The sequence below is a fragment of the Cryptomeria japonica genome, chromosome 5 (assembly GCF_030272615.1).
Source record: "Cryptomeria japonica chromosome 5, Sugi_1.0, whole genome shotgun sequence".
Lineage (NCBI taxonomy): Eukaryota > Viridiplantae > Streptophyta > Pinopsida > Cupressales > Cupressaceae > Cryptomeria > Cryptomeria japonica.
In genome coordinates this window covers 156027397-156053734 of record NC_081409.1, presented here as the reverse complement: position 1 = coordinate 156053734, position 26338 = coordinate 156027397, and the positions used below count along the sequence as shown (strand labels likewise).

Genomic DNA, 26338 nt, shown 5'->3' with positions numbered 1-26338 from the left:
TAATTATCAGTAAAAGTTTTATATGATGCGGGAATACTGATTCTGTCATGTCCCCACTCTAGCTCAGTCTAGTAGAGACATGTGAGTCAGCTTATTATGGGGTCTTGTAGGCTGACAGGGTTGGACAGAGACCCGGTTTGGTTATTCAGTGTTGGAGACTTGGTGTTCTAGCAGTTATTGATCAGTTGGGAGACATTCCTTGTTTTTAGGAGGCAGTTCCTACTTTTTAGGAGGTTTGATCATGCCCAAGGTTGGGTCTCCATGAGATGCCTCTTTGGGTTCAGTTTCAGAGAGATTGGGCTTGTTTCCTAAATTTTAGGAGCATCCCTAGATTTTAGGGATGAGACTACCAATGAATCCTTGATTTCCGACTTCAGTCACAGACAGGTGACAGGATGATTTTAGGGTTTGTAATGTTAGTTGGGCATTTTGTGGCTATTTGGGTTATATTTTTAATATTTCCTAAGTTAGCGTTTAATAATTAAATAAGGCTAAGTTGTTAGCCATTTTGGAGTAATAAGGGGATTTTTGGCCTCATCTGGATGCGCATCCTATTGTGTGATAGCTCGTTGGAAAGATCTTGAAATTCTTTAAATCTTTCTCTTTGGTCTCAGGGCAATTCAGTGAGCTGATTTCTGTCTATGGGGAAAAAGGTCATTTTCTAGTAACATGACCACTTTAAAATAAGAAATTATAACATTTCCACTAGACCACGCCACTTGGAGACAATTAGGGTTCGATTTGCAATTGAGAGGGGTTATAAGGGGATAGGAGCTTCATTCTATGATTATCTTTTGCATATTTGACAACTTGTATGAATTTTCTCTGGAGAGCGATTTCTAGACTGGGACGCAAACCCCAGGATTAGGATTGGCTGGGACGTAGCCCTCAGCAATCTTTGGCACCGGACTTATAAGGCATTGTGCGTGGTGATTAAGGACAGAGGCATCAATTCTCAGTAGGGTTTCAGCGTAGCCTACCATCTTTCCTGTGGAGACGTGGTTCATTGCAGCTGGAGGAATGCCATTTGCAGCAAATACACCACGTGGTGTATAGGGTATTGCTTGTATTCACTTCCAGTGTATGTGGGGTTGGAGAACATTCTTCATCTTCCAGTTTGACTTCGAATTTGTATGAGAGCTTGGGAAATACATTGGATTCATTGTTTGGCTTTGTAATTCAGACAAATCTGCCTGGTACGATTTGCAATAATTCTGACTTTTGCTGTATACCTCATTTATTTCAGTATTGCTTCATATTTACTGTTATCTATTCCTTCCTATGCTATAAAACAATCAAAAACACAAAAACAAACAACCCTTTCTGCACTTCTGTCTAGTTCTGTAAGAAAAACTTAAATAAACAGGAAAACAAAATCAAAAATAAAAAATTACAGCAGGTTAACAGCAAAGATCTATCAGGGATCTTTCAGATTCACCCCCTCTCTCAATATTCCGGTCCATTCAACCATTCAACAATCCAATCATCCAATCTCACAAACAAATGTCTTCCAACTTCAATACCACACCTCCAAGATTATCTAGCAACCTGTTAAGGAGCTCCACAAGCAATTAGAATGATTTTTCAGGTCTTCCACAACTTGTCACAGCTGCCAATAACCTCCTTCCAGCCCCATGACTCCTCTTGGTTGGATGGCGACTAGATTATAAAACTTCATACGCCCTACATTCATGCTCCAATGCAATTCATGGTACAATATGTGAAGTCACCAAAGCATGATGAAGTCTCATGCCTTGCCTAGGAAGAATGTCCTCATGCCTTTCATGTCTATCTAGGTAGCAACCAACAATGACACTCCAATCAGCCAACAATGGAAAATGCTATCACCTAGGCAAGAAGTAATATTTTTTTGTTTTCCTTTGATACATTCAAATGTGGTGTACCAATTTCTTATCTATAAATCTTTTCAAATCTACAAACATTCAAGATAATTTGACTTGTTTGCAAAACTTCTCAAATTATTTAATCTTCTATCATTCGGCACCTGTGTGAAACTTGTTTGATTGCACCTGCAAATTGGCTAGGATAGATGTCTCACCACCAAAACCAATTCTCTCAGGGATTTCGTCCTAGTTTTTTGTCTCATTGAAAGCTTCAAGTCTCCACAAAGAAAAATAGAATCCAATATATGCAAATGAGCTTCCATTTGACCTTTTATATTTTCTTGTAGAACATTCCTGAAGTTACTTTTTTAATTCCCCATTAAAATAAATCAATAAAGCACTTTTATAAAGTGACTATAATATTTGTCCCTTTAAATCACTTAAGTCTTCTTTTAAATTTATTAAAATAAAATCATCCGATTGCTTTATTGAACAACTCAATTTAATTAATAAAATTATTCCCTAACAAAGCCCAAAATTAGTCTATGGGAATTAAATAGGCTAAAAGGGACACTTTCATCCATTTAGTGGAAGGTGACATTACAGTCCTCCCTTCTCAAGATCACTTGTCCTCAAGCAAGTTAAGATTAGGATATCACAGTATATGTTTACCCTCCCATGTGGCATCATCTAGTGGTAAGTGCTTCCAATGAACCAAATTTTCTTTGATAACTCTATTCCTTAACCTCCAATATGGCCTCAAGCTCTAAAATCAAATCACCCTCTTCATCCACGGGTTATAGCTTAGAAGGTGTAATGTGATGTCACAATGATTTCTTGAGGCATGATATATGGAATACATTATGCATTCTGCACTCCTCAAGCAACTCCAACTAATAGGCAACTTCTCCCACTCTCCTCATAACTTTGTAAGGACTATACTACTTTGGTTTTAGTTTTTTTGCATCACTCTTCTTCAAAGAAGACTGTGTGTCCAACTGCAACCTTAGGAAGACTAAGTCACCTATGGTAAATGCCTCTCTATCCTTTGCTCATCTGCAAAGATTTTCTATTGATTTTGTGCTTGTTGGATGTTATCCTTAAGTGACTTAAGGATATCTTGACTCTCTTTTACCCATTTATGAGCCTTGGGCCCCCTATTGTTAGAAATAACCAAATTTATGAATGTTGTAGGGTCATTGCCATACAATGCTCCGAAAGGAGACATGCCAATGGACATGTGGTAAGTGGTGTTGTAATAATGTTTCACTGGATGCAACCACTTACCAAGTTCTCTACTATCTTGAAACTTAATTGAGTAAGTATCCTTTTACCCATTGTTAACAATCTCTGTTTGTCCATCTATTTGGGGGTGGTAACTAGTGCTAGGAGTCAACTTCGTACTTGCCAATCTAAAGAGTTTCTTCTAGAATGTGTTGCTAAACCTGCTATCACAATGGCTGACTACTTTTCTTGGAAACCCATGCAGCCTTAATATTTCTCTGAAAAATAATTTTGCAACTTGCATTGCTGAATAATTAATAGGGATAATAAAGGAATAGGGATAAATTTTTAATTTGTCAACATTGTAAAGATAGTCTTTGGCTTAAATCTTGGGGAGACTCGTGATGAAGTCCATAGATAGACTTTCCTGCTTCTGATCCATAATAGGTAATGGTTGCAACAATCTTGTTCACAAGGTATGCTCTAACTTGTTTTGGTGACAAGTTGCACACTCCCTCACATGTTGCAAAACATCATCCTTTAGGCCGTTCCAAGAGAACCTATCTCTAATCTGCCCGTAGGTCTTGAAGTAGCCTGGATGTCTTGCAAAGGGAGAATCATGAATGGACTCTAAGGATCTTCTCCTTTACCCTCAATACTAGCACCAAGTAAATTCGATCGTTATAGTAGATGATGTCATCTAAGACCTTATACCTATTATCTTGTATCTTCCTATCCATGACCTTGCAAGCCAAGGTGTTCTTGGAGTACTCAACTAGAAGGTGAGATTTCCAATCTGCAAAAATCTTAGATAGAGCACATAAAGTGGGCCTCTTGGACAAGGCATCTGCTACTATGTTTTTCTTCCCCTTGAGATACTCATTGTCAAAGTCATACTCCTGTAGATTGCTCACCCACTTCTATCTCTCGTTGAGATCCTTTTGCTCAAGGAAATACCTCAAGCTGTTGTGGTCCGTCTTCACAACAAATTTTCCTCCCACAAGATACTATCTGAATTTGGATAGTGTAGTGTCCCCACTTTGAAATAGAATTTAATGGTAAATATAAATAATAAAATTAAAATTAAAATGAAAATATTAAAGAATATAATTAAATATAATTAAATTTAATTAAGTTAATGAATGGTCAAAAGACATGGAATAAAAAGTTGTGACTCCCTCAAACATGAGATATAAAAGGGAGAAGAGTACCTCATTTGAGGGGGAATAATTTGGGAATCAGAAGTGCAGATCTGATTTAATCCAGGAGTGTAGAATTGATTGTGAAAGGTTGTGTCCCTTTCAAAGGGCAGAAATAATAGAGAGTCGCACTGTTTCAAGGGTGCTAAGGGTGTGTCTCTTGCTAAAGGGTATACATGATGAAGAGGTTTGATCTCTCCCCCACATTGAGAGATATAAAAGAAAGGAACCCAAAGCATCTAGTGGGAGCACCATTGATCAGATCAGATCAGAACTGTTATTAAGTTACAGGCAGTGACATCCTTGTTCTTGGTGTTAAAATTAATCCATCAATAAGACAGAGGTACAAAAAGGATTGAGTGTTATCACGGAGGAAAACAATATATAGGAAAGAAAGATAAGGAAAAGGAAGTAAGAAGGGAGAACCTACGTCCTGCCACAAATATACTCAGCCAACATTCAAATCGGTAAGAATTCTGTGAAATACATATGACAAGCTATAGATACATTGGATGGTAATCAGTGGTGTGATAATAATTGTATGTTTTACAGTGCTAATACATTGCATATCTATGACCGATACTGATAACTTCCTGCCAATTTGATTGATCCATGTTTATGTATTTGATCTTTGACACTGCTGAACATTGTCCCTAGAGGGAGAACCGCTATTAAGGCACCCTCTTAGATAGAGGGAGAACCGTTGTAAGGCACCCTCTCAGATAGAGGGAGAACTGCTATTAAGGCACCCTCTTAGATAGAGGGAGAACCGTTGTAAGGCACCCTCTCAGATAGAGGGAGAACTGCTTTAAGGAACCCTCTTAGGCAGAGGGAGAACTGTTATTAAGGCACCCTCACAAAATGACTTGATTAGGGAGAACCATTGCTAAGGCACCCTATCAAGGCAATTAGGATCCTTGTAGTTATGACCCAAAACTTCTGATTTCTACGTTACGGTGCTGTTTGCAAAATTATTTTTGTTTCATTATAGTAATTCTTTGAATTATAGTTTTTCCTAATTCATAGATCATAGTTAATTTTTTTCTATTTTTCCTCATTTATATCATCATAACTGATTTATAAATGACAACCATTCATATATTGTATTTAGAAGGTTATCCTCTAACTTGTGTTGTAGGTTATCCCTGCCAAGGAGGTAAGGAGATTCCCTTCCTAAAACCCTCTTGATAGCTGAAAAATTGTAATCTAGGGCAGAAAAGAGTAATCTAGGAAAAGGGACATTATAGATAGGTTGTGCATTATAGTGAGCATTTCTTTGTCATAAGTAGAATAATGTTTCTCAACATCTTTGAGTTTCTTTCTCTCATAGGCACTACTTCAATTCCTTCGATTCCCTCTCTCGAGGCATAGAATAATGGGGTGCTTATTTGCATAAGCACTACTTCGATTCCCTCTCTCGAGGCATCACACTCAAGCACGAAGAGTTGGGAGAAGTCTGGAAGTGCCAAGACCTGACAAGTGCTCATTATGTAATGTCCCCTTCCCAAATTGCACTAACTTTTACCTAAAAACATAAATTACACAAATTAGGGTTAGGGTTTGACCTTACCAATCACCAACTTGCTAAACAAAATGAACCCTTGCATGTAGATCTTGTATATAAAGCACAAGAACAAATACAAATACATATTCATCTTATTGTTAAGGTTAGACAAAACATTAAAATTATAGTACATAAGAGTTGGTGAGAAAGAGACTGCAAGGTTTGCTTGGAGCCATTTCTACACCAAGCCCAAGAGAGGCGGCCTTCTACAACCTTCTTGTCATGCCCTGTTCCTTTTGATCAAGTATAATGGATCCTTTATATTGTAATTATAATGTCTTTGTTTAATAAGACCGAACCTCTTTAATCTTGCTGATTTTATTATTAATAGAACATATCAATTGTTGATAAAATAATTGCATAAACATTTGTATTGTTAATTGATTATTTACTCATCATGCTCGATTAAGTTAAACAGCATCAACAACATAACCATTCGATATCAATCATATCCCATACATATTGATGATAACAATAATTACCTAAGGTGCACGGTTTGGATAACAAATCCCATCGGTGATTATCTTATGAAGAGGCACGTTTTAGAAGCAATAAGGGTAGCGATTCTAAGAAACAACAGACATGTCTTTAGAAGATGCCTCCACCCGCGATATAAGAAGACATTCAGAATCAGTTCAAGGAAGGTATTGATCATTAAGACAAGAAATAAAAGCAGAAAGGAATCATAGGTCTAATCTCAGTAATTGCAAAAGGAACAAAGAATCAGCCAATCACTATTAAGTTATTAACATTGGTATGCTGTATCAGTTCGATACATATGTGCTTCATGTTAAAAATATATTGAAATGCTATAGAATCATATATAGAATTTGTATTGCTGTATGTTAGACCCATAAATATTAGATTTTGCAATTCATGTATATAACAATAGTTCTTTGGAGTAATCTTTAGCAGTATATTAAATAAAACACCTTAGAAATATTTTTGCTATTGGAAATGCATTACTTTATTTGCAGCATTCTATTATATTTTTATCATAGCTGCCTAATGATTATGATGTGCTTAGAAAAAGACTATACTTATCAATATAGAATCAAAAGTACGTTTATTGGGAATCAATCATGATTAAGTATGAATAATACATCAAGGTTATGCATCATTCATTATAAATATAAAATATCCTTCTTTAGACAATATTCAAATATGTTTGCATCATAGGAACACACCCTTGTGGAGGAAGGGTATGGAATGTAATGAGGAGGTAATGAGGGGCTCGTAAGTAGGCCATTCTAGGATGACCAAAGTGGCATATAGAACTTGGAGGGCCCTTACATAGAGGAGTCAAGGAACCCAATTACATTCTCTACCCATTCCCCACAAGACATAATAACATGGGAGAAACAAACTTGATAGGCAAGCAAGTGCGAACTGCCAAGTGAAGTAAGAAGGTTGTAGAAGGCAACCTCTCTTGGGGTAGAAGGCAACCTCTCTTGGGCTTGGTGTAGAAATGGCTCCAAGCAAACCTTCATGTCTCTTTCTCTCCAACTCTTCTGTATTATAATTTTAGTGTTTTGTCTATGTAAGAACCCTTGCTAAAACTACCCTTAGATTTCCAATTTGATGGGCTTGACATTTCGTCAAACACTTGGTACACAACTCACTGCTATCTGATTTTTGATTATTGGTTATGTTTGGGGTTTATGTCTATTGCCAAATCAGATAGAAATGCATAGAAAATGATTGACAATGATTGCATAAAACTTGATAAGATAATCTCAAAGAAATGATATTACATTGGGCATAAATCAGGCCTGAGTACACTTATTAACAGGTTTGATACAATGTTATCAGACTGAAACATCATATGAAAATTGCATTACATTGCCAATACAAAGTCTGATTCCATTCCTTCGCATACCCGATTTGTTTGCTTGCTTGTGCAGACTCTAAATGACGCCAAATGCAACTTGTTGTGGTTGGGAATGGATCTCCAGCTCTGCTGATGATGTCTGAAGCAATTCTGATCAAAACTGAAGGTGATGGCAGCTTCTACAAACCCTTAACACCTGCGAATGTTCTCCACTGTAGCCATCTAGGGCAAAGATGGTAGCAATGAAATACTAACAAACCCTTGCTCATACAAATCTAAACCTGCTGCAAGCACTGTTCACATCATTGTAGCAGCACTGTTTATGCGTTGTTCGTGTTACTGTTCATGACACTATTCACGACACTGTTCACGTTACTGTTCATGACACTGTTCGTGTCACTGCAAATAAGCCCAATAATGAATTCTGGATGTATCCATCTCTGTATGTGGAGCTGGGTTTCCGTCCAATCCACTAATTTCCAAGGGTTTCCGTCCCTAGAAATGGTTGTCACTGTCACACCAGCAACTGTGGAGAAATTTGAATATCAAATGATCACATAACATGAGTCTTGGGGAAGGACGAGGCTCCTTTATAAAGACTTCTCAAACCGTTGGTGAGCTTCCACTCTCAATGTGGGATTAAAATTCACTTTATTTTATTTACTCCTTATAAAGTCACTTTATGACTTTATTATCATTTTTATAAATAAAGTCACTTTATTTTTTATAATTTTATTTTATAACGTAAAGTAACTTTTTCTCACCAAATAATAATCTAAGATCCCATAAAATAATATTCCATTTTTTTTTAATTTCTCCACCAATAGAAATTAGTGACGTGACCAGCATATCATCCCTTATATCTCCTAATTAGCCTATCGAGATGACATGAAATAGGCTAATCAACTCTCGTATGATCACTTAGGAGAAGGGGACATTACAGTCTAATCCTAACAATAAGATGAATATGTATTTGTATATTTTCTTATGCTTTATATGCAGGATCTACATGCAAGGGATCGTTTTGTTTAGCAAGTTGTTGATTGGTAAGTTAAAACCTCAATCCTAATTTGTAATGTCCCCTTCTAGTTCTAGACTATTAGATGGATCTTTAGCCTATTCTGGAAACCCGTAGGCTAATTAGAGACTAAATTAGGGTTTCCATCTTCCAAGTGGATTTCAGAAGGGTGTTTGTAGGAGTTTGCCTCCTGAGTTTCTCGAGAACTTTAGAGTGGTATGACATGCATTTCCATCAGAGGAGATTACTTTCCGGGTGGATTTTAGAGGGGTGTTTGTAGGACTTTGGAAGTTTGCCTTCTAGGTTTTTTTTGGGTTTCTCGAGAGCTTCAGAGTGTTATGACATGTATTTCCATCAGAGGAGATTTCTGAACTTACTATATTTAGTAAATTTTGATGGCTACCCGGATTGTGTTTAAAAGATGTTTGGAGTCACTTGCTATTTTTAGTAGTATGCTATTTTTAGTAAGTACTATTTTTAGCAGTACAATACAACACTCAGTTTCTATTTTTGGTAGTCCAGTTTGAGGGGTGGCTCATTTGGTTATCTTGGAGTCCATTTTTGGAAGGTAATATCTTAAATGATTTATAATTCCAAGTTGCTTTTTGATCCCCACACCTAGGCTAAATGACTTTAAGTTGTTTTTAGAAGATGTTCTCATGTGGGTGCCCAAGTTGGGAACTATTAATAATTTTTATTAAGATATTGGTGCACATGGAAAAGGGAAATAAAATAAAGTAAAACTTTTAATCCCACATTGCCTAGAGAAGAGGGTCAATTCCTTGAGAAAAGCTATAAAAGCAAGTTTGAGATTCTCATTTGGGATGGCTATTGTTTTGATAACGAAGTGTTGCTGAAATATTTTTAGAGACTTGGCTTTGGGGTTGCGTGCCCTCCTAGTTTGACCACAGTTTTGAGTTTGAAAGATAACTCCTAGCTATCAGACTAATTTCATTCAGAGATTACCAGTAGATTTCAGAGAAGATTTGTGTGTTTTTTCTTGGCGAAAAACCCTATAGCTGATTTACATTTCCACTCACCTTGGTTGGAGTTTTCAACGGATTTTTTTGGGTACAGGCTCAAAATTTTTGTATGCTCTTGGCGCCTATTTGCTCAGATTTTGGTGAGTTTTGGTGTAGTGATAGATTTCTTATATCAAATCGAACTTGCTGCTGGTTGCCCTAGTTTCATTTTTAGTGTTGGAGTGTGTGCCTTTGCTGAGACCTTGTTTGGTAGCGAGTTTCCTGTTCTATCTTAGCCTCCCAACTCCTATGCTTCATTTGCATCTTACTTGAGCTCATTTGGAGGTGTCACGAAGGAGTTGTGAGCATTTGGTGTTTCTGGAGTGGCTTGTTTTTCTGAAAATCAGAATCCATTTTACTTACTTTAGGGCTAGTAACATCAACTTTGAGTTTTTTGATTTCAGTTTTCCTTTCCTTGCAAAGTTAGCTTATGTAATAACTTGTTTAGTAGTACTAAACAACCTTTTGTATCCATTTTTGGAAGCTAACTTCTCCCACTGAGCAAGTGGAAGTGGTTGGTTATATCGCCAAGTTTGTTAAGTTTTCAATAATCTTGTAATCCACATTGGACAAGTGGAAGTGGCTGGTTATACCACCAAGATTTTGTTGTTTAAGCTTTCAATAAATTTGTAATTCCCCACTAGACAAGTGGAAGTGGCTGGTCAAACTGCCATCATGTAATGCTTTCATTGTTTAAGCTTTCCTCCCACTGCATAAGTGGTCGAGATGTTTATTTGCTAATGCTAATAGGTGCTGAGTGTTGTGCTCAAAAATTGAAAAAATTAAGGGGGATATTTCATAATTTGTGTAATATATGTTTTAGGTAAAAGTTAGTGCAATTTGGGAAGGTGACATTATAGTTGGTATTTGAGTATAATCCTGCCATCTTGTGAAGAATAGTTGATGCGAACCTACCATAGGAGGGGGGTTACGTCCACCATGGGGGAACAATTGGGCAACAAATTGAGGGCTTTCATGGAGAAAAGCAATCAAATCCTCATTAATTACAATGAAAAATTCGAAAGAACAACCCAACTTCTCCTCCAAGCCATCCAAACCATAAATAATAACAATTCTAGATCCAGTCAAAACAATGGGAGGGATACTCATTCTAATCACTTCGAAAATGATCACTTCAGAAGGGCGTCAACTCCTAGACCTACCATGCCTCCTTTCTTATCAAGAGAAGAACACATGTTAGAAGAAGAGGATCCAGCTATAGATAGCATAGAGGATCTTGCTAAAATATACTCTATGTTAGACCCCAAAGTACAAAGGAGTATATCCTTTAGGGATTATTGTGAAGCAAAAACCTGAGTTACCCCTAATAGGAGAAGAAGGCACTCCGATAGATACCTTAAGGAAAGGGTAAGTAAGATGACCATTCCAAACTTTGATGGTTCTGAGAAATGCACAGTATGATCATGGGTCCAAAAACTAGATACCTACCTATCTCTTAGTCCTATGACTGAAGAGAATGCTATTAATTTCACCGTGATCCATTTAGCAAGGATAACTCATGATTGGTGGCACCATGGCCTCATTACTCAAGGCCACCAACAAATTACTACCTATGATGAGTTTACCCAAAAAATCATCACAAGATTCGATCAAAAACATCCCGAGTGGTATTTTAAAGAACTCACTCAACTAAAGTAACTTGGAACAATAGAAGAATATGCCGTTGATTTCCAAAAACTAGCTATGATGGTACCTAAAATCTCCCAAAGATGACTCATATAAATTTTTAGAGGGACTAAAGGAATCAATCAAGAGTATAGTAAGTGCCTTAGACCCCCCAAATCTACAAGAAGCAATCCAAAAGGCCATGAAATTTGAAACCAACCCTTCCAAGGACAAGCCTAAAAATCATCCATCAAAAACACTTTCTTAAGTATCCCCATAGAAATGAAAGTCATAAGAAAGAAGATAAGGGATACACATGCTTCTTCTGTAAGGAGAAATGGATGTCGGGTCATTCATGTCAAACAAAGGATGCCCAAAAACAAAGAGACAACCTAAGGAGGAAGAACTTGTTCTTTAAATGCAAAGAACCATGGGATTGAGATCACCAATGCAAAGGAGGAAGAGTGCACACAATAGAAGCAACATCCGATGAGGAAACAAATGAGAACCTTAGTAATAGGGCAAGATTTGATGATGATGAATCCAAGACTTTAGCACTCATTTTTCAAATCTTTGAACATAGTGTGATGTCCCCTTCTAGCTAGTGACATCATGCTAGCCAATGATTAGCCTATAATTGGACCCTCGTAGGCTAATGTGGATGGTTAGAGGGTCCTCTGAGGATTGATTCTTCTCCAACATTCAGGGAATTGGCCTTTGTTCGATATCATTTGGACTCCATTTGCCATACCTACTATGTATAGTAAGTCAGGGGTAATAGAGATGGACCCTTTCTATTTTTAGAAAATTTGTTTGGTCACATGGGGAATTATGAGGAGAGATTCCTATTTTAGACGGCATAGCAATCTGACAAGTATTTCAAGAGATATTAAAGTTTAAGTCACTTAAGTGATTTATTTAAATATTTTGATGTTATTATAAAGTTATAAAGTAACTTATAATAATAAAGTCACTTTAATATTATAAGGTGCAAATATAAGAAAATCTTTTATCCCACATTGGGAAGAAAAGTAAGTGAGCTCCTACAAGGAAAGAATAAATTAACATGAGAGGTTCTTTCTTATAATCGGATTATTGTCAATTGCATTTGATATGAAATTGGGAGAAGAAGCCAAGGGTTTCTGATTTCAGTTAGCCATTGGAGAGCGTCAATTCTTCAGTGTTGCAACCATTTGAGGTGGTGAAATATCCACTGAATTTGGCATTTCAGGAGAGCTTCACTCTGGAGTTCTATTTGTGCTTAAAGTAAAGGAATAACAGAAAGGGTTTGAAGAATATTGAGGACTATCGAGTGCAGACCTGAAGATTCATTGGCAGCCATTAGTAATCGTTCTTTTTAAAGTTTGTTCTTGCTGCTACAGTATGCATGAACAGTACCTGTGAACAGTGCACGTGAACAGTGCCGCGCTATAGTATTTGTGCTTGATTCCGATTGCAACTTTCATCTCCATCATTGAGCATCACTATTATCAGGTTCCTCTTGCAACTATTAGTAGTTAGTATTGAAATCTTAGGCATATAATTTTGCTGTTGTAAGTGATAACTTAGAATGGCATTGCTGTAGTCTTTTTGTAAGCCAATTAGTCTTGGCAAATCCATAGCAGCATTGTACTTAGGAATGAATTCAATAAAGAAGATATATGTTGCATACCATTTGTTTGACGAAATGTCCTTTTAATAGCATATATGATCAGCATAATAGTTGCATGCCAGTTGTTTGTCGAAATGTCAGTTGGCTGTAGGTATGCATTCCATATCTAGTTTTCATGTATATGCATTGAAAATACCAAAAAGAATTGCACTCGCATACTAGTTCATTGTAAGAGGTATTGTCAACATCATTCGTGAACTTCCTAAAATTCTTGGCAACTTTCAAAGTGTATCAAACAATCTGAAATACAAAAATCAGAATAGAGAAAGACAACATACAAAGTGTTTGACAATATTCCTTGAGCCAAAATCAGTCAGTTTGGGCAAGGGATATTACACATAGACCCTTTAGAATTAAGGGCACTCTTAAGGGACAAAAGGTAATTGCTCTAGTAGATAGTGGGGCTTCCCACAATTTCATTAACAAGAATCTAGTATCAAAAAGGAAGTTAGAAGCCAAGGATTTTAAATGTTTCAAAGTAGCCCTAGCAAATGGATCTATAGCTCAATGCACCAAAATCATTTCCCAATTGGAGATCAATGTGGGAAATCACACCATCAAAGGGGATTTTTTGTGTCGTTACATTAGAAAATGATGTGATATTGGGAACATCTTGGATTCACTCTTTGGGATGCCTCACCATGGACCTTCCAAACTTAGAAATCTGCTTTCAACACAATGGGCAAGAGGTCATATTAGAAGGACTATCAGATGGATGTTCAAGAGTGGTTTCATGCAAAAGAATGGAAACAATCTTTAGACATGAACAAGGAGAATGGGTTGCACAGTTGATCATTTTAGATAAATCTTCCCCCCAAGAGCAAGCAAATCACATAGATATCCATCCTATTTTGAGAAAATACAAGAAATTCTTTGATGATATTCCCTTGGGTCTTCCCCTAAGAAGAGGGTTTGAGAACACTATAGAATTAGAAGAAGCCAAACTTGTGATCACCGTCCTCTACAGACATCCTTGCAGATTCAAGGAAGAAACTTAAAAAACTATTAAGGAATTGCTAGAAATGGGACATATTTAGCCAAGTTCTAGTCTTTTTGCATTTTGTGCAGTACTAGTCAAAAAGAAGGATGGTACTATGAGGATGTGTTTAGATTATAGAGCTCTAAACAAGAAGACAACTAAAAATTGATATCCTATACCAAAGATTGATGAATTAATTGATGAACTTCATGGAGCTCGATATTTTTTCAAGATTGATCTATGATCAAGATACCACCAAATAAGGATGAGAGATGTACCTAAGACTACCTTTAGATGTTATTATGGGTAGTTTGATTTTTTAGTCTTACCTTTTGGCCTCACCATTGCCACAGCCACCTTTCAGTCATGCATGAATCATGTCTTTTACAAACAACTAAGAAATTTCCTACTTATATTCTTTGATGATATTCTTTTTGTAGCAAGACATGGGAGGAGCAGTTCCATGACTCACCATGACTCGCCAAAACTCGGCGAGTCATGGGCTGAGTCACCCTCAGTGAGTCCTGGGTGGCTCGGACCCGGACTCGGCGAGTCATGGGCTGAGTCACCCTCAGTGAGTCCTAGGTGGCTCGGACCTGGACTCGGCGAGTTTTGGCCGAGTCATGGCGAGTCACGTGACTTGGTGACTTGGCTCGGACCCAGTGAGTCCCGATGCCAGGACTTGGCCTGCGTAAACTGCCGAAAAAGCAAAAATAAAACATGTTAAAAAATGGTTTTACTTGCTTTTTTTTTCATTTATATTTTATGCTAAGTTTTAAAAGGCATCTCATTTCATTCTATTGAAAAAATAGGAGAAGAGTGAGTTGTGAGGAAAAAGAAGAGAGCATAGTAGGGCAACCAGCAAGGAGTAGAATTTCTTCAACAAATCACATTGGTGCAGTGTAATACTTGCATTTGGTGCATCAAAAGCTTGTTAGAGAGGATTGGAAAGAGGTTGCATTTCATTTCAACCTTCTTATAAGAGGTAAGATTTATATTTTTTGGTTTTTTTGGTGTTTTATAAGCAAAATTTACATTTTTGTTTTAAACATTTGTAATATGTATTCATTTCTTTCAAATAAATCAGCAAACCCTACCATGTAGATTGTTTTTTGTTTTCTCAAAACTTAAAGAAATCAACAAACCCTACAATGTACATTTTTTTTTGTTTAAAAATGTACATTGTAGGGTTTGCTGATTTCTTTATGTTTTGAAATGAAAAAAACAATCTACATGGTAGGTTTGCTAACTTTGAAAAAAAAGAATACAAATTCTATTACATTGATTTTTGTATCAAAATCAAAACATTGCTATTATATTTTTTTTTGTATTAAATTAATTTATAATTTAACAATGGACAAATATTCATTTTTTTTGTAATTGTGTCTTATTCCAGCAACCTTCAACTTTTGAAAACATGGTCTAGTTCCAATCCTCCTCATAGAGCAATCCCGAGTAGAAAAGATCCAGCTTGAAAATATATAGAACCTTTTCCCGGGCAAAAAAGAGGAGAGGCGAAATATAAATTTTGTAAAACAATCTTTCATTGAGGCATAAATAGATTGAAATACCACCTTGCCAGCATACGTGGCCATGATGCAGAGCCTTGCACAAAAGCACTTCCTGAGGCAATCCGTGAGTGCCAAGTGCTATTAGACACATTTGAGACTCGAAAAGAAATAAAGAAGAGGCAAAGGGAGGAGTTGGCTCAGACTAACATTGGTTGTGTTGGAGAGGCCTCTTCCATGCCTCCATATTGTCCTAGTGGGAGTGCTAGTGCTTCTGTTGCCGGTAGTGTCAGTGCTAGTGGGAGTATCAGTGCAACTCCAACCATTGGTCCTAGAGTTCGTAAATCTAGGATGGATTCGTATTTTGAGCCACGCACTACTCTTGGTGCCCAACCTTCACTTGAGAGAATGGCTTGGAACAAAGAGGTACACAATAAGGCTAAAGGTGCAATTCGAAGATTTTGGTTTTATTGCAATATTCCATTCTTCGCAGCCAGCTAATTCCTTTTAGTTTTTATTTGATTTTTTAAGTTTTTAAGTTGTTAATATTTTTAGTTTGTTTTGTGACTTTGTCTAATATTTATAATTTTATTCTTATCTTGTTTAATTTATTTGTGATAGGTCTCGTTATTGGCAGAACATGGTTGATGCCATTGCTATTTGTGGGGCGGGTTTCAAAGCCCCTTTTGATTCCGAGTTAAGTGGCCCAATTTTGATAGAATCGATGGTTGATGTAAAAGCCACATTAGAGGATCAACAAGAGATATGGAAGAAGGGTTGCACCATCATGACTGATGGTTGGACTGATAGGAGAAATCAGACACTCCTAAATTTTCTTGTTTCTTCTGCAGGTGATTGAATAACTTGAATTTTATTTAATGATTCATATTTTATTTTTGAGTTGAGATTTATTGAATGATCATTGATCACTGTTTTTGCTTTGTTTTCAAATTTCAGGTGGCACCATGTTCATGAAGTCCATTGATGCTTCTGCACATTCTGAAAATGCCACTTACCTATGTGAGGTTATAGAGGAGGTCATATATGAAGTGGGTGAGGAGAATGTAGTACAAGTGGTGACCGATAATGCAGCAAATTATGTTGTTGCAGGTAAACTTTTGATGGAGAGGCACCCATCTATATTTTGGTCTCCATGTGCCGCCCATTGCATTGACCTCATGTTGGAGGACATTGGTAAGATTGCATGGATCAGGACATGTGTAGAGAAGGCAAAAAATATTTGCAAATTTGTATACAATCATGCATGGGTCCTTAACTTAATGAGGCAATACACGGGGCAAAAGGAGTTGGCTCGTCTTGGAATCACTAGATTTGCCACTAACTTCATCACACTGCAATCCTTGATTCAGAGTAAGGCAGCTTTGAGACGTATGTTTGTTGGTGAGGAGTGGACTTCCTCATCCTATGCTACGAGTGCTGCAGGAGTCGATGTTGCAGATTACATTTTTGATGAGCCAGGCTTTTGGACCCCTTGTGCTGAGATTGTGAAGGTAGAATTTTTAAGCATTCTAATTTCTACCTTATGTTTTAAGTTTTAAGTTTTTATTTTTATTCGTATTTTTCTTTTATTTGCTCATTTTCATTAACAATTTCATACTTACATTAACTGATATTACATATTGTTTCACAATATTTGTAGTTCATTGAGCCCTTGGTAGTTCTCCTACGTGTTGCTGACGGGGAGAAGCCCGCAATGGGCTACATATACGAGGGCATGGATAGGGCCAAGGAGGGCATCAAATCTGCCTATGAAGGGGATGAGAGTAAGTATCATCCCATTTGGGATATCATTGACAGGAGATGGCAGACCCAACTTCACAGGCCCCTTCATGCAGCTGCTTATTACCTCAATCCGACATTCCATTTTTGCCCTGATTTCAAGGCAAATGAGGAGGTTCTTAGTGGGCTCTACTCAATGATAGAGCGAATGTCGCCTGGTCATAGCAGTAGTATAGTCCAGGAGCTAGAGGCTTTTTCTAATGCTGAAGGGGAGGTCTTCTCTCGTTAGCTTTGCAAAGAAAATAGGACAAAAATGCAGCCAGGTAAAATGTATATTTTATGAAATTAAGAGCATAATTTTAATTATATGTTATTCAAATGGGGCTGATTTTTTTTTTCCTTTTTCTCATCTCAGATAGGTGGTGGTCGATGTTTGGTCCTAAAACACCAAATCTTCAACAGGTAGCCATTCGTATTTTGAGCCAGCCATGCAGTGCTTCCAGTTGTGAGCGCAATTGGAGAATGTTTGAGCACATACACTCCAAGAGGCGCAATAGACTATCTGTGGAGAGGTTGAATGATTTAGTTTTTGTTCATTACAACCTCTATCTTAGACACAAATAGGTTATGGACCATGACAACACCCCGATCACGCTAGAGGAGGTTGATCCAGAATCTGAGTGGATCAGTGAGGCTACAGATCCTATCTTTGGTGATGAGGACTTAGATTGGATCGACCAGGTAGATAGAGAGGCTAAGGTTGTAGCCATGGCAGAGGAGGAGGTTAGAGCATGAGGAGAGCCAGAGCCAGAGCCAGAGCCAGAGCTAGAGCCAGACACAGCTGATGTTGGTGAGGGTAGAATGGAGTCACGGGTAGAGAGTATGGCTGCTGACGCATTCAGGACCTACCTTAGGGTTAGACGCCTTCGTAGGAAGGACCCAGGCTCCTCTGAGCCATAGACTTGCAGTTGTTTTACTTTTGATATATGTGTGGAATTGGAACATTTGAATTTTGATGTCATGGATTTCATATTCCATGAGTTTTGTAATATTTTTACATTTGACACTATTTATATATCTATGGTTATTGGTTGCTATTTCCTTCAGCTACAATTTGTGTTTATACTAATCATAATGTGATCGATGTATACTTGACACTTGTGTATGTGATCAAATTAACTTCTATTTGATGATGTTATTGTGTATTTAAGGTTTGTTTAATAAAGGGTGCATGAAACAAGTTTTAAATCCTTAAAAATCGCTAAATTTCTTGGGTTTTTCACTTTGCCGAGTCCTGTCGAGTCCTAGCCGATCCGAGTCCCGAGTCGAGTCACCCTTGCCAAGTTCGCGCCGAGTTTGAGTCCCGTTTCTTTGGTTTTGACATATTGAAGAAGTCTTAAGTATCTTGGAAAGAGAATCCTTGTTTGCTAAAGTGTCAAGATGTGAGTTTGGCCTAGAGGAGATCCTTTACTTAGGTCACAAAATGAATGCAAAGGGAGTAAGTGTAGACAAAGAAAACATTCATCAAGGAATGGCCAAAATTTAAAACTTCAACTCAACCTAGAGGTTTTGTGGGACTATGTAGCTATTGCAAGTGCTTTGTAAAAGGCTTTTCTAAGATAGTCACACTTCTCACAGACTTGACCAAAAAGGGAGCCTTTGTGTGAAGTATCACAACAAGCTTTTGAGAAGCTAAAAGAGGCAATTAGTTCATGCCTTGTCTTAGCCATCACTGAATTTAAAGTTTAAACTACTCTTTGAGTTACACTGCGATGCTTTCAGAGAAGGAATTAGGTGATTTCTCATGCAAAATAAGCATTATAGCATTTGATAGCTATAAGCTTACAAAAAACGAGAAACACTATTACATCTATGATAAAGAAATAAAGGCCATCATGCATGCCTTGGCCAAATTTAGACAATACTTAGTTTGCAGAAAATTCAATGTTAGAACAAATCATTATAGCCTAGGGTTCTTCATGAATTAGAAAGATTTGAATGATCGCCAACAAAAATGGGTAAGAAAAATCCAAGGTTACGATTTTGATATAGAGTATGTCAAAGGGACCAATAATGTAGTAGCTGATGTCTTGTCTAGATGACCTTATTTTAACACCATAACAAGCCTCATAGGGGATCTAAAAAATTGCATCATTGTAGAGTATTCAAAATATCTGCGGGCCAATGAGATACTAGAAGGAAATGTACCTGATGATGAATATAAAGTAGTTGAAGAAATCATTCTATACGTGGATAGGATATTCCTCGTACCCAATTCAAAGATGAAGAGTAAAATCATGAAGGAGTACCATGACAACTCGTTAGTTAGTCACCAAAGATATTTTAAAACCTACAAGCAAGTACGAGAATAGTACTCTTGTAAAGGCTTTAAACAGGATGTTTTGAAATATGTACAAGAATGCTTGATCTGCCAGAAGAGAAAAACTGAACAAAACCACCTAGCCAGTCTTCTATAGCCATTAACCATCCCTAATCAAAAGTTGGAAAGCATATTAATGGATTTCATAATTGGGTTATCCAAAGTACAAAGGAAGGATTGCATCTATGTGATAGTGGATCGGCTTACCAAGTATGCTCACTTTTTTGTAATATCTACATAGTATAAGGCACGACAAATAGCAGAAGTATTTTTCAAGGAAATTTTTAGTCTACATATTGTTGTGTGTATCGTACACTCACCCCGTCAATGACAAGGGACCCCCACTTCTCGCAGAGAGGAAGAGAAGAAGCCCTGGGTTTGCTAAACACCAAGAGTAACGAGGTCTCGCAATTAGCTCCAGAAAGCCAAAAATCTTCAAATAGTGTTCAAAATCGTGCAATATAGTCTTTATTAAGCCGAAAACCATTAAAATTCTCGAAAATACCTTTCATGCCGACTTTCAAAATGACTCAAAATCCTGAAAATTGCAAAGCGTAAATTTGCACAGAATACCAAACAGCCTGAAATCATAGATAAAATAAGTAGGGCGCGTTTTTTGTGAGGTTTACAAAAAGGGCTTTTAACCCAAAAGTGCGAAAATGATGTAAAAACGCTTAACTTATTTTAAAGTTTGCAAAATGGCCACTCAGGCCGAAATCGCGAAAACGCGAAGGAGAAGGCATTATTTTAAAGTTTGCAAAAGACCCTTCCAAGACGAAAAATCACGTGATGCAAAATGGTGTTAAACTTACAACATTTGCAAAACGCCCCTGTTGCCCAAAAATCGCTAAAATGAGGCAGGGCATTAACTTTTAAAACACTTTTCAAAAAGTCTTCCCAGCTCGAAAATGGGCAAACATCATGAAAATTGCGAAATGTATAATGAAGGTGCCTTATGAGTTTGTATTTTATGCTTTTACCCCGAAATTGGGTAGGAAAGTGAAATCACGAGAATAGGTAAAAGCGTTTTAATTTTGTGACTTTGCAAAGTGGTCCTTGACCCGAAAATCGCCAGAATGATGTAAAAAGTTAAACTTTAACATTTGCAAAAAGTCTCTTCACCCCGAAACTGGGCAAGAAAGGAGAATCGCGCAATACATGAGGCAGGGTGTCACTTTATGAGTTTGCATTTTACCCTTCCAACCCGAAAATGGGTAAACGGTGAAAATCGCAAAATAGAAGGAAAGGCGTTATTTTTATAAAGTTTGCAAAGTGGCCTTTTAGGCTGAAAATGTCTAAACTCGCGCAGAACCCTCAATTTGACCGAAATATTGAATGACTTCAAAGTCGCGCAAAAGGGGTAAATGCTTTGAAATTGGCAAACACCAAGAAGGGCCAAATGAAATCGCACATTCAGTTTCTTTTGGCCAAAAGGAAGTGAAAGTCAAATCTCCCAAAATCCCACATTTTGTGCAAGCCGCCCAAAGTTTTTTGTAAAACTTAAGATCATCTCACCTCTATCAATCGAAAAACCTTTAAAGATACATCTCACAAAGAGCTTCTCGAGCCAGACATCGTAAATAAAATTTAATATTTGTTAAATTAAATTATTTAATTTTTCAAATTAATTTATTAAAGTGAAATCAATTGTTTGCAGGTCGCAGGACGTCATCAGAAGGAACCAGGATAATGCATGAGAAATCACCTAATTCCTTGCCTTGGATGATGCATCTCATCATCCAAGTCTACCAGAGAGAACCGGCCAGATCCGTCTCTTCTTGGATGAACTTTGTCAACCAAGTCATACATATATGCATAAAGATATTCAGTATATATTGCCTACCGGGGATTATCATAATCCCTAAATTAGGCTACGGGAATTTCGTCCCAATAGCCTCCATCATATAATCATATTATTGCCATTCATTGATAAACACATTTCATAAAAATTCATTTTATCAATGTCATTATAATTCACATTATCATTATTACTTAAATTATCATCTTGTGACATACAACATTATGCTAAAATTCTGTAACCTACAACATTGTAATAATGATGACATAATTCTGTACATACATATTATAATAATTATGTCATAACTATTAAAAGCACATTATAATAATTTTGTACTACACATTATAATAGTAATGATATAACTATTAACAAACTAAACGCATATTTGTATGTGTGTGTGTGGTACACACATCCACACACATACACGTACCTGTGACGCTTATGCTGTTTTCCTTCCTTCACCCTTTCCTCTGTCTACGCAGCAGTCACCATTATCTTATTCCTATCCTCCCCTCCCCTATTTCATGTGCTGCTGTTCTTCTTATACGAAGGGATGTGATGGTGGTCACAGCCCAGGCTGCGATTACCGTCGCACCACTTCGTGCGGGGGTAGTCTTAGTTCGTAATTGCATAGTTCGTATAGTTGTATTCATAATTTAGTTTAATAACTCTTTTCTTATTAATAGTTTTAGTTTATAACTTGCATTAATAATTTGTTTTAATAATACTTTTCTTATTATTAAATACATCGATATTTTTATCATTTACTTAGTAATGCTTTTCTTTATTATTTTATATATTAAATACATTAACATTTTAAGCATTTATTTATAATAACCTTATTTAATTAATCAATATCTAATGATTTATTTCCTCTTAATATATTAATATTATTTAAGAATTTTACATCAGGTGATACCGTAGGGGTTATCACATTTAGCCAGTAATAATTCGTGTCTATTTGTTTGTGTTTGATAGTTTACCTTCCTTTAATTCTGAAAATATCGTTGCAGGTGTTGATTGTTGATAGTTTGGTGCTTGTATCCAAGGCAAAAACATAGTCAATTAGATATTTACATTTAATGCAAAACTCCATTTAAATGGTACATTGTGCATACTTGTAAATTATTTTTCTAGTTTATTTAGGTCTAGCCTTCAGGGATCTTCCTCTTATAATTTGAAGAACGGTTCTACTATATGTGTTGCATGGAAATAGAGAAATTAGAACACTAATAGTTTTAATCTAGATATACTCAAGAGATTAAATACTTTCACATTAAAGCATTTTTTTATGTAATTTCCATAAAAAGCCAATGTGCTCAGATTTTCTTTGTTTTCATCCTGATAAGTTTTTGTACATTTCCTTGAGTTTAGTTTTTTTTGTTGTTTTGTGTATATAAATATTTGTTTATTTGATTGAGAATATAATGTTTGTGTAGCTTTGAGTCTTGTTAGAGATTATATGCTTGTTAAACATTGGAAAACTTGTTCTTCTGCAGGACTTCTTTATGTAAAACATGGAAGCTTATATACCTGTGTGCATCAGCAATGTGTCCCGGAACTGAAATTGCTTCCATTTTTCTAGATTATATTCATGATGTTGTCAAAGCATGGGAAAATGACTGTGAAATGCATACAGTGGTTTTGACAGCAAGAAATTCGCTTGAGCGCTCTGTGAAAATTGGTCCAAGGAAGTTCATTCCATCTAGAGAAGAGTTAGAAGCTATTTTGGTTGGAAGGAAGCTTAAAACAATTGTTTTCTTTCTCGATGAAACTTATGAAGATATTACTTATGATTTAACCACTACTATTGTTGAAGCAGTGCAGGTATTGAAACACCTCCTCAGTAATTGCAGATATCCTTCTATTTGTGACCATAAATTAGTTACAACATGTTAAGGAATCTCAGATTTTATCCCAAGCCAAGTTTCGATCAAAGCATAGCAGAAGATATAACCAAAAGCAGATTTAAGCTAGATAGTGTTACATAGAGAACATTGTGTTTGCAAGCTTTGCCCCATTAAATAATTAATTTAATTGGTTGCAGGAACTTGCTGGAATTATCAAGTTGTCTGCCTATACAACATTTGGTCTTTTTGAATGTCGAAAGATGGCAGGAGTTCCAAAAAGTGGGAAGCTTGAGGCTGGTCAGTTTATGGTTTGGGAATTGTTGTTTTATGTTCTGATTTTGGTTATTGGAAAGGTTTTAAAGTTTATTACTTGATAGATTTGCAGCTGTAACTAAATGAGTTTTTTTCTTTAAGAATGCTCCATTTGACAGTTAGTATTTTTAATCAGAAGAATACTTTATCTTGGATAAAAATAAGTATGTGGGAGATATCTTGGCTGGATTTAACGCAGCTAAAGAACAAAGAAAAACTGAAAACCCTCAGTTTAAGTTGGTCTTCAAAAAAAGCTTATTTTGTGATCTTGATGATTCCATCACAGAACCTACATTTGTGAAGCTTACATATATCCAGGTAATTGCACAACACTTACTTTTATGAGCTGTGAAGAGAACTTAAGCTTGTGAAGTTTTTTTCTTTCCAATTTTTTATTCTTCTCGAATTCATCACTTGTGAATCCTCTGAAAATGGTTGTAAGGCCAATTGATGTGCTATTATTGTTATTGTAGTCACAACATGACTACTTGATTGGTAATTATCCTGTTGAAAGAGATGATGGGGTACAACTAGCAGCATTACAAATTTTGGTTGAAATTGGCCATGTTGAGAATCATGAATCACTTCCGTGAGTTATTCATATCCCAGTCTCATAAATAGGAACGTTTTCTCAACCAAAAGATCGATGTTACTGCATTTTCTTGTTTAAGGAGTTAATATTGAATTTACATGTGATTTCCATAACCCATTTTGTTGGATTTTATGCAAAACTTGTATATACTAACATCTTATCCCCTCTATTTTATTCATGAGATAAATGTTTACACATTTTATGGAGCTAAATGATGATTTGGTGCGTGAGTTCTCACTTTTTTGACTGGTTTTTAGTTTGGCATTCCTTGAATTTCAACCATGAATAATAGAAGCTCATCTCAAATTCCAGATTCCAAATGTTTTTTCTTAGATACAAATCATGTCATGGAAATTCTAATTCATTTGAGTAAAAGTGTCCATTTTGTAACTTTTTGTGGGTATTTATTTGTAGAGATTTTTCTGCACTGGTTGAGCATTACCTACCAAGGGAGCTGGCATCATCAAGGGCCAAAACGGAGTGGGAAGCAGATGTCATAGCACACTACTATACTATTGTATGTTCAATACTTATCAAATCCCATACCTTCATTAGTATATATTATATATACTCTCAATTAAATGGACTAGAGAAATGCTTATACAAGTGTAGAATTCCTCAAAGTATTTTTAATATCATATCTTATATTGTAGGTACATTTATCCAAAGATGAAGCAAGGCAAAAAGCATTGTGCATTCTCCATACCTTGCCCTATGGAAATTCTGTATTTTATAGTGTGAGAAAATTGGAGGATCCCATTGGGTTATTGCCGGGACAAGTTATTCTTGGAATCAACAAGAGAGGGGTTAGTATGACTTCATTGTTCTATACCATCTTGTTCTTATTCCCTTAATTTCTCACTCATTGTATTTCGTAAAGATGGAAAGCATGATTTGATTTTAGCTTTTGTTGGTCTTTAATTTGTAACTTTTGTGACAACACAAAAAAGAACAGTGGATGAGGAAATCCTATCTTCAAATTTGTAGGGGAAGCTTTGTGATTTAATCCACTCTAAAAAAATAAAAGAAAACAAGCCTACTAATATAAATATTGTAAAATATGTTATTTTGATTTTTGTATGAGTATAAAATAAGTAAGCAAACTTGACCTTATCTGTTTTGATCTCAAAGGCTAGAGAATGATACTTTGAAGAACTCCTATCTCACCAATTGATTCTCTCAATTTATGACAGCAAAAATGTAGAAAAGAATACTATCTAAGATTAAAATAGATATCCTTTGAAATGGTATCTTAATATCAACAATTTGATTCTATTCTATTAAGAGAACATAACACATGGAGTAGCAATGATCTAAAGAAGAAAAATAGAGGAAATTAATTGTTACTTAGACATTTAAGGCTGCTTTGTAACCATGAATCCCATAATTACACAAAGTTAACATAGATCTTCCTTATGAATTGAATTTTGTAAATGATAATAACATGCCGTTTTCAAACTTTGAATGAAATATGGCAACATAAGAAAGCTTCAATTTATCATTCACTGCACTCAAACACTTAAAACAATTTAATGTAACATTGAACTTGAATAACAGTTTTTTCTGTAGCATAAGTTTGGCATTAACTCTGCTTCCAATTTATGTGTAAATCATACATATTTATAGCCTGTAGTTGTAGTTAATTGGAGTTTCAAAAATAATAAAATAAGTTTTTTGAAAGAAATTCTATCTTCACCCTTTGAAAATAATACAAAATATCACTTAATTTCCATTTTTTCTTCTCATAGTGAGCATCCATCTAAATCAAGGGCTCTAATCTCTTGATTTTTTCTTGAATTTGCTTTAGTTGATCCTCAACACATTTACTAAAAATAAAATATTAATATGCTTTATCTTGGGTGTCACTTTGAATGGAGGGCTCAGTCATCTTTTCTCCTTTATTTCATTTTATTTGATGTTTATTTTTCACTTGGGCCCATTTACTTACTTGGGCACCACCTTTTTCTTTGTTTCTTACTATATTTTTGCAATAAAAACATTCTATTTTGGTGTTTAGAAGAACTTACCCACTCAATTTTTTTTTTTGAAACTTGATTTTAGCATCATAAAAAATTCTAATATGATTCTCATTGAGGATTTGCACCAAAATTGATGCTCATTGGGGACTTTCCCTCCTTGATGGATGCCAAGTTGGGAATTTCATGCCTACAATGTCAAA

At 36.1% G+C, this 26338-nt stretch overlaps 1 protein-coding gene across 1 annotated transcript in view; it reads left to right on the top strand.

Annotated features, from left to right (window-relative positions):
* The window catches only part of LOC131067636 (kinesin-like protein KIN-14I), a 220913-nt gene that overhangs the window by 20366 nt on the left and 174209 nt on the right, over window positions 1-26338 (top strand). Inside the window, exons 2-7 of the mRNA XM_058002729.2 lie at window positions 22905-23232; window positions 23453-23552; window positions 23704-23885; window positions 24041-24156; window positions 24574-24676; window positions 24813-24965. Of these exons, the coding sequence (XP_057858712.2) occupies window positions 22905-23232; window positions 23453-23552; window positions 23704-23885; window positions 24041-24156; window positions 24574-24676; window positions 24813-24965 (982 nt within the window). The remainder of the gene's footprint in view (window positions 1-22904; window positions 23233-23452; window positions 23553-23703; window positions 23886-24040; window positions 24157-24573; window positions 24677-24812; window positions 24966-26338) is intronic.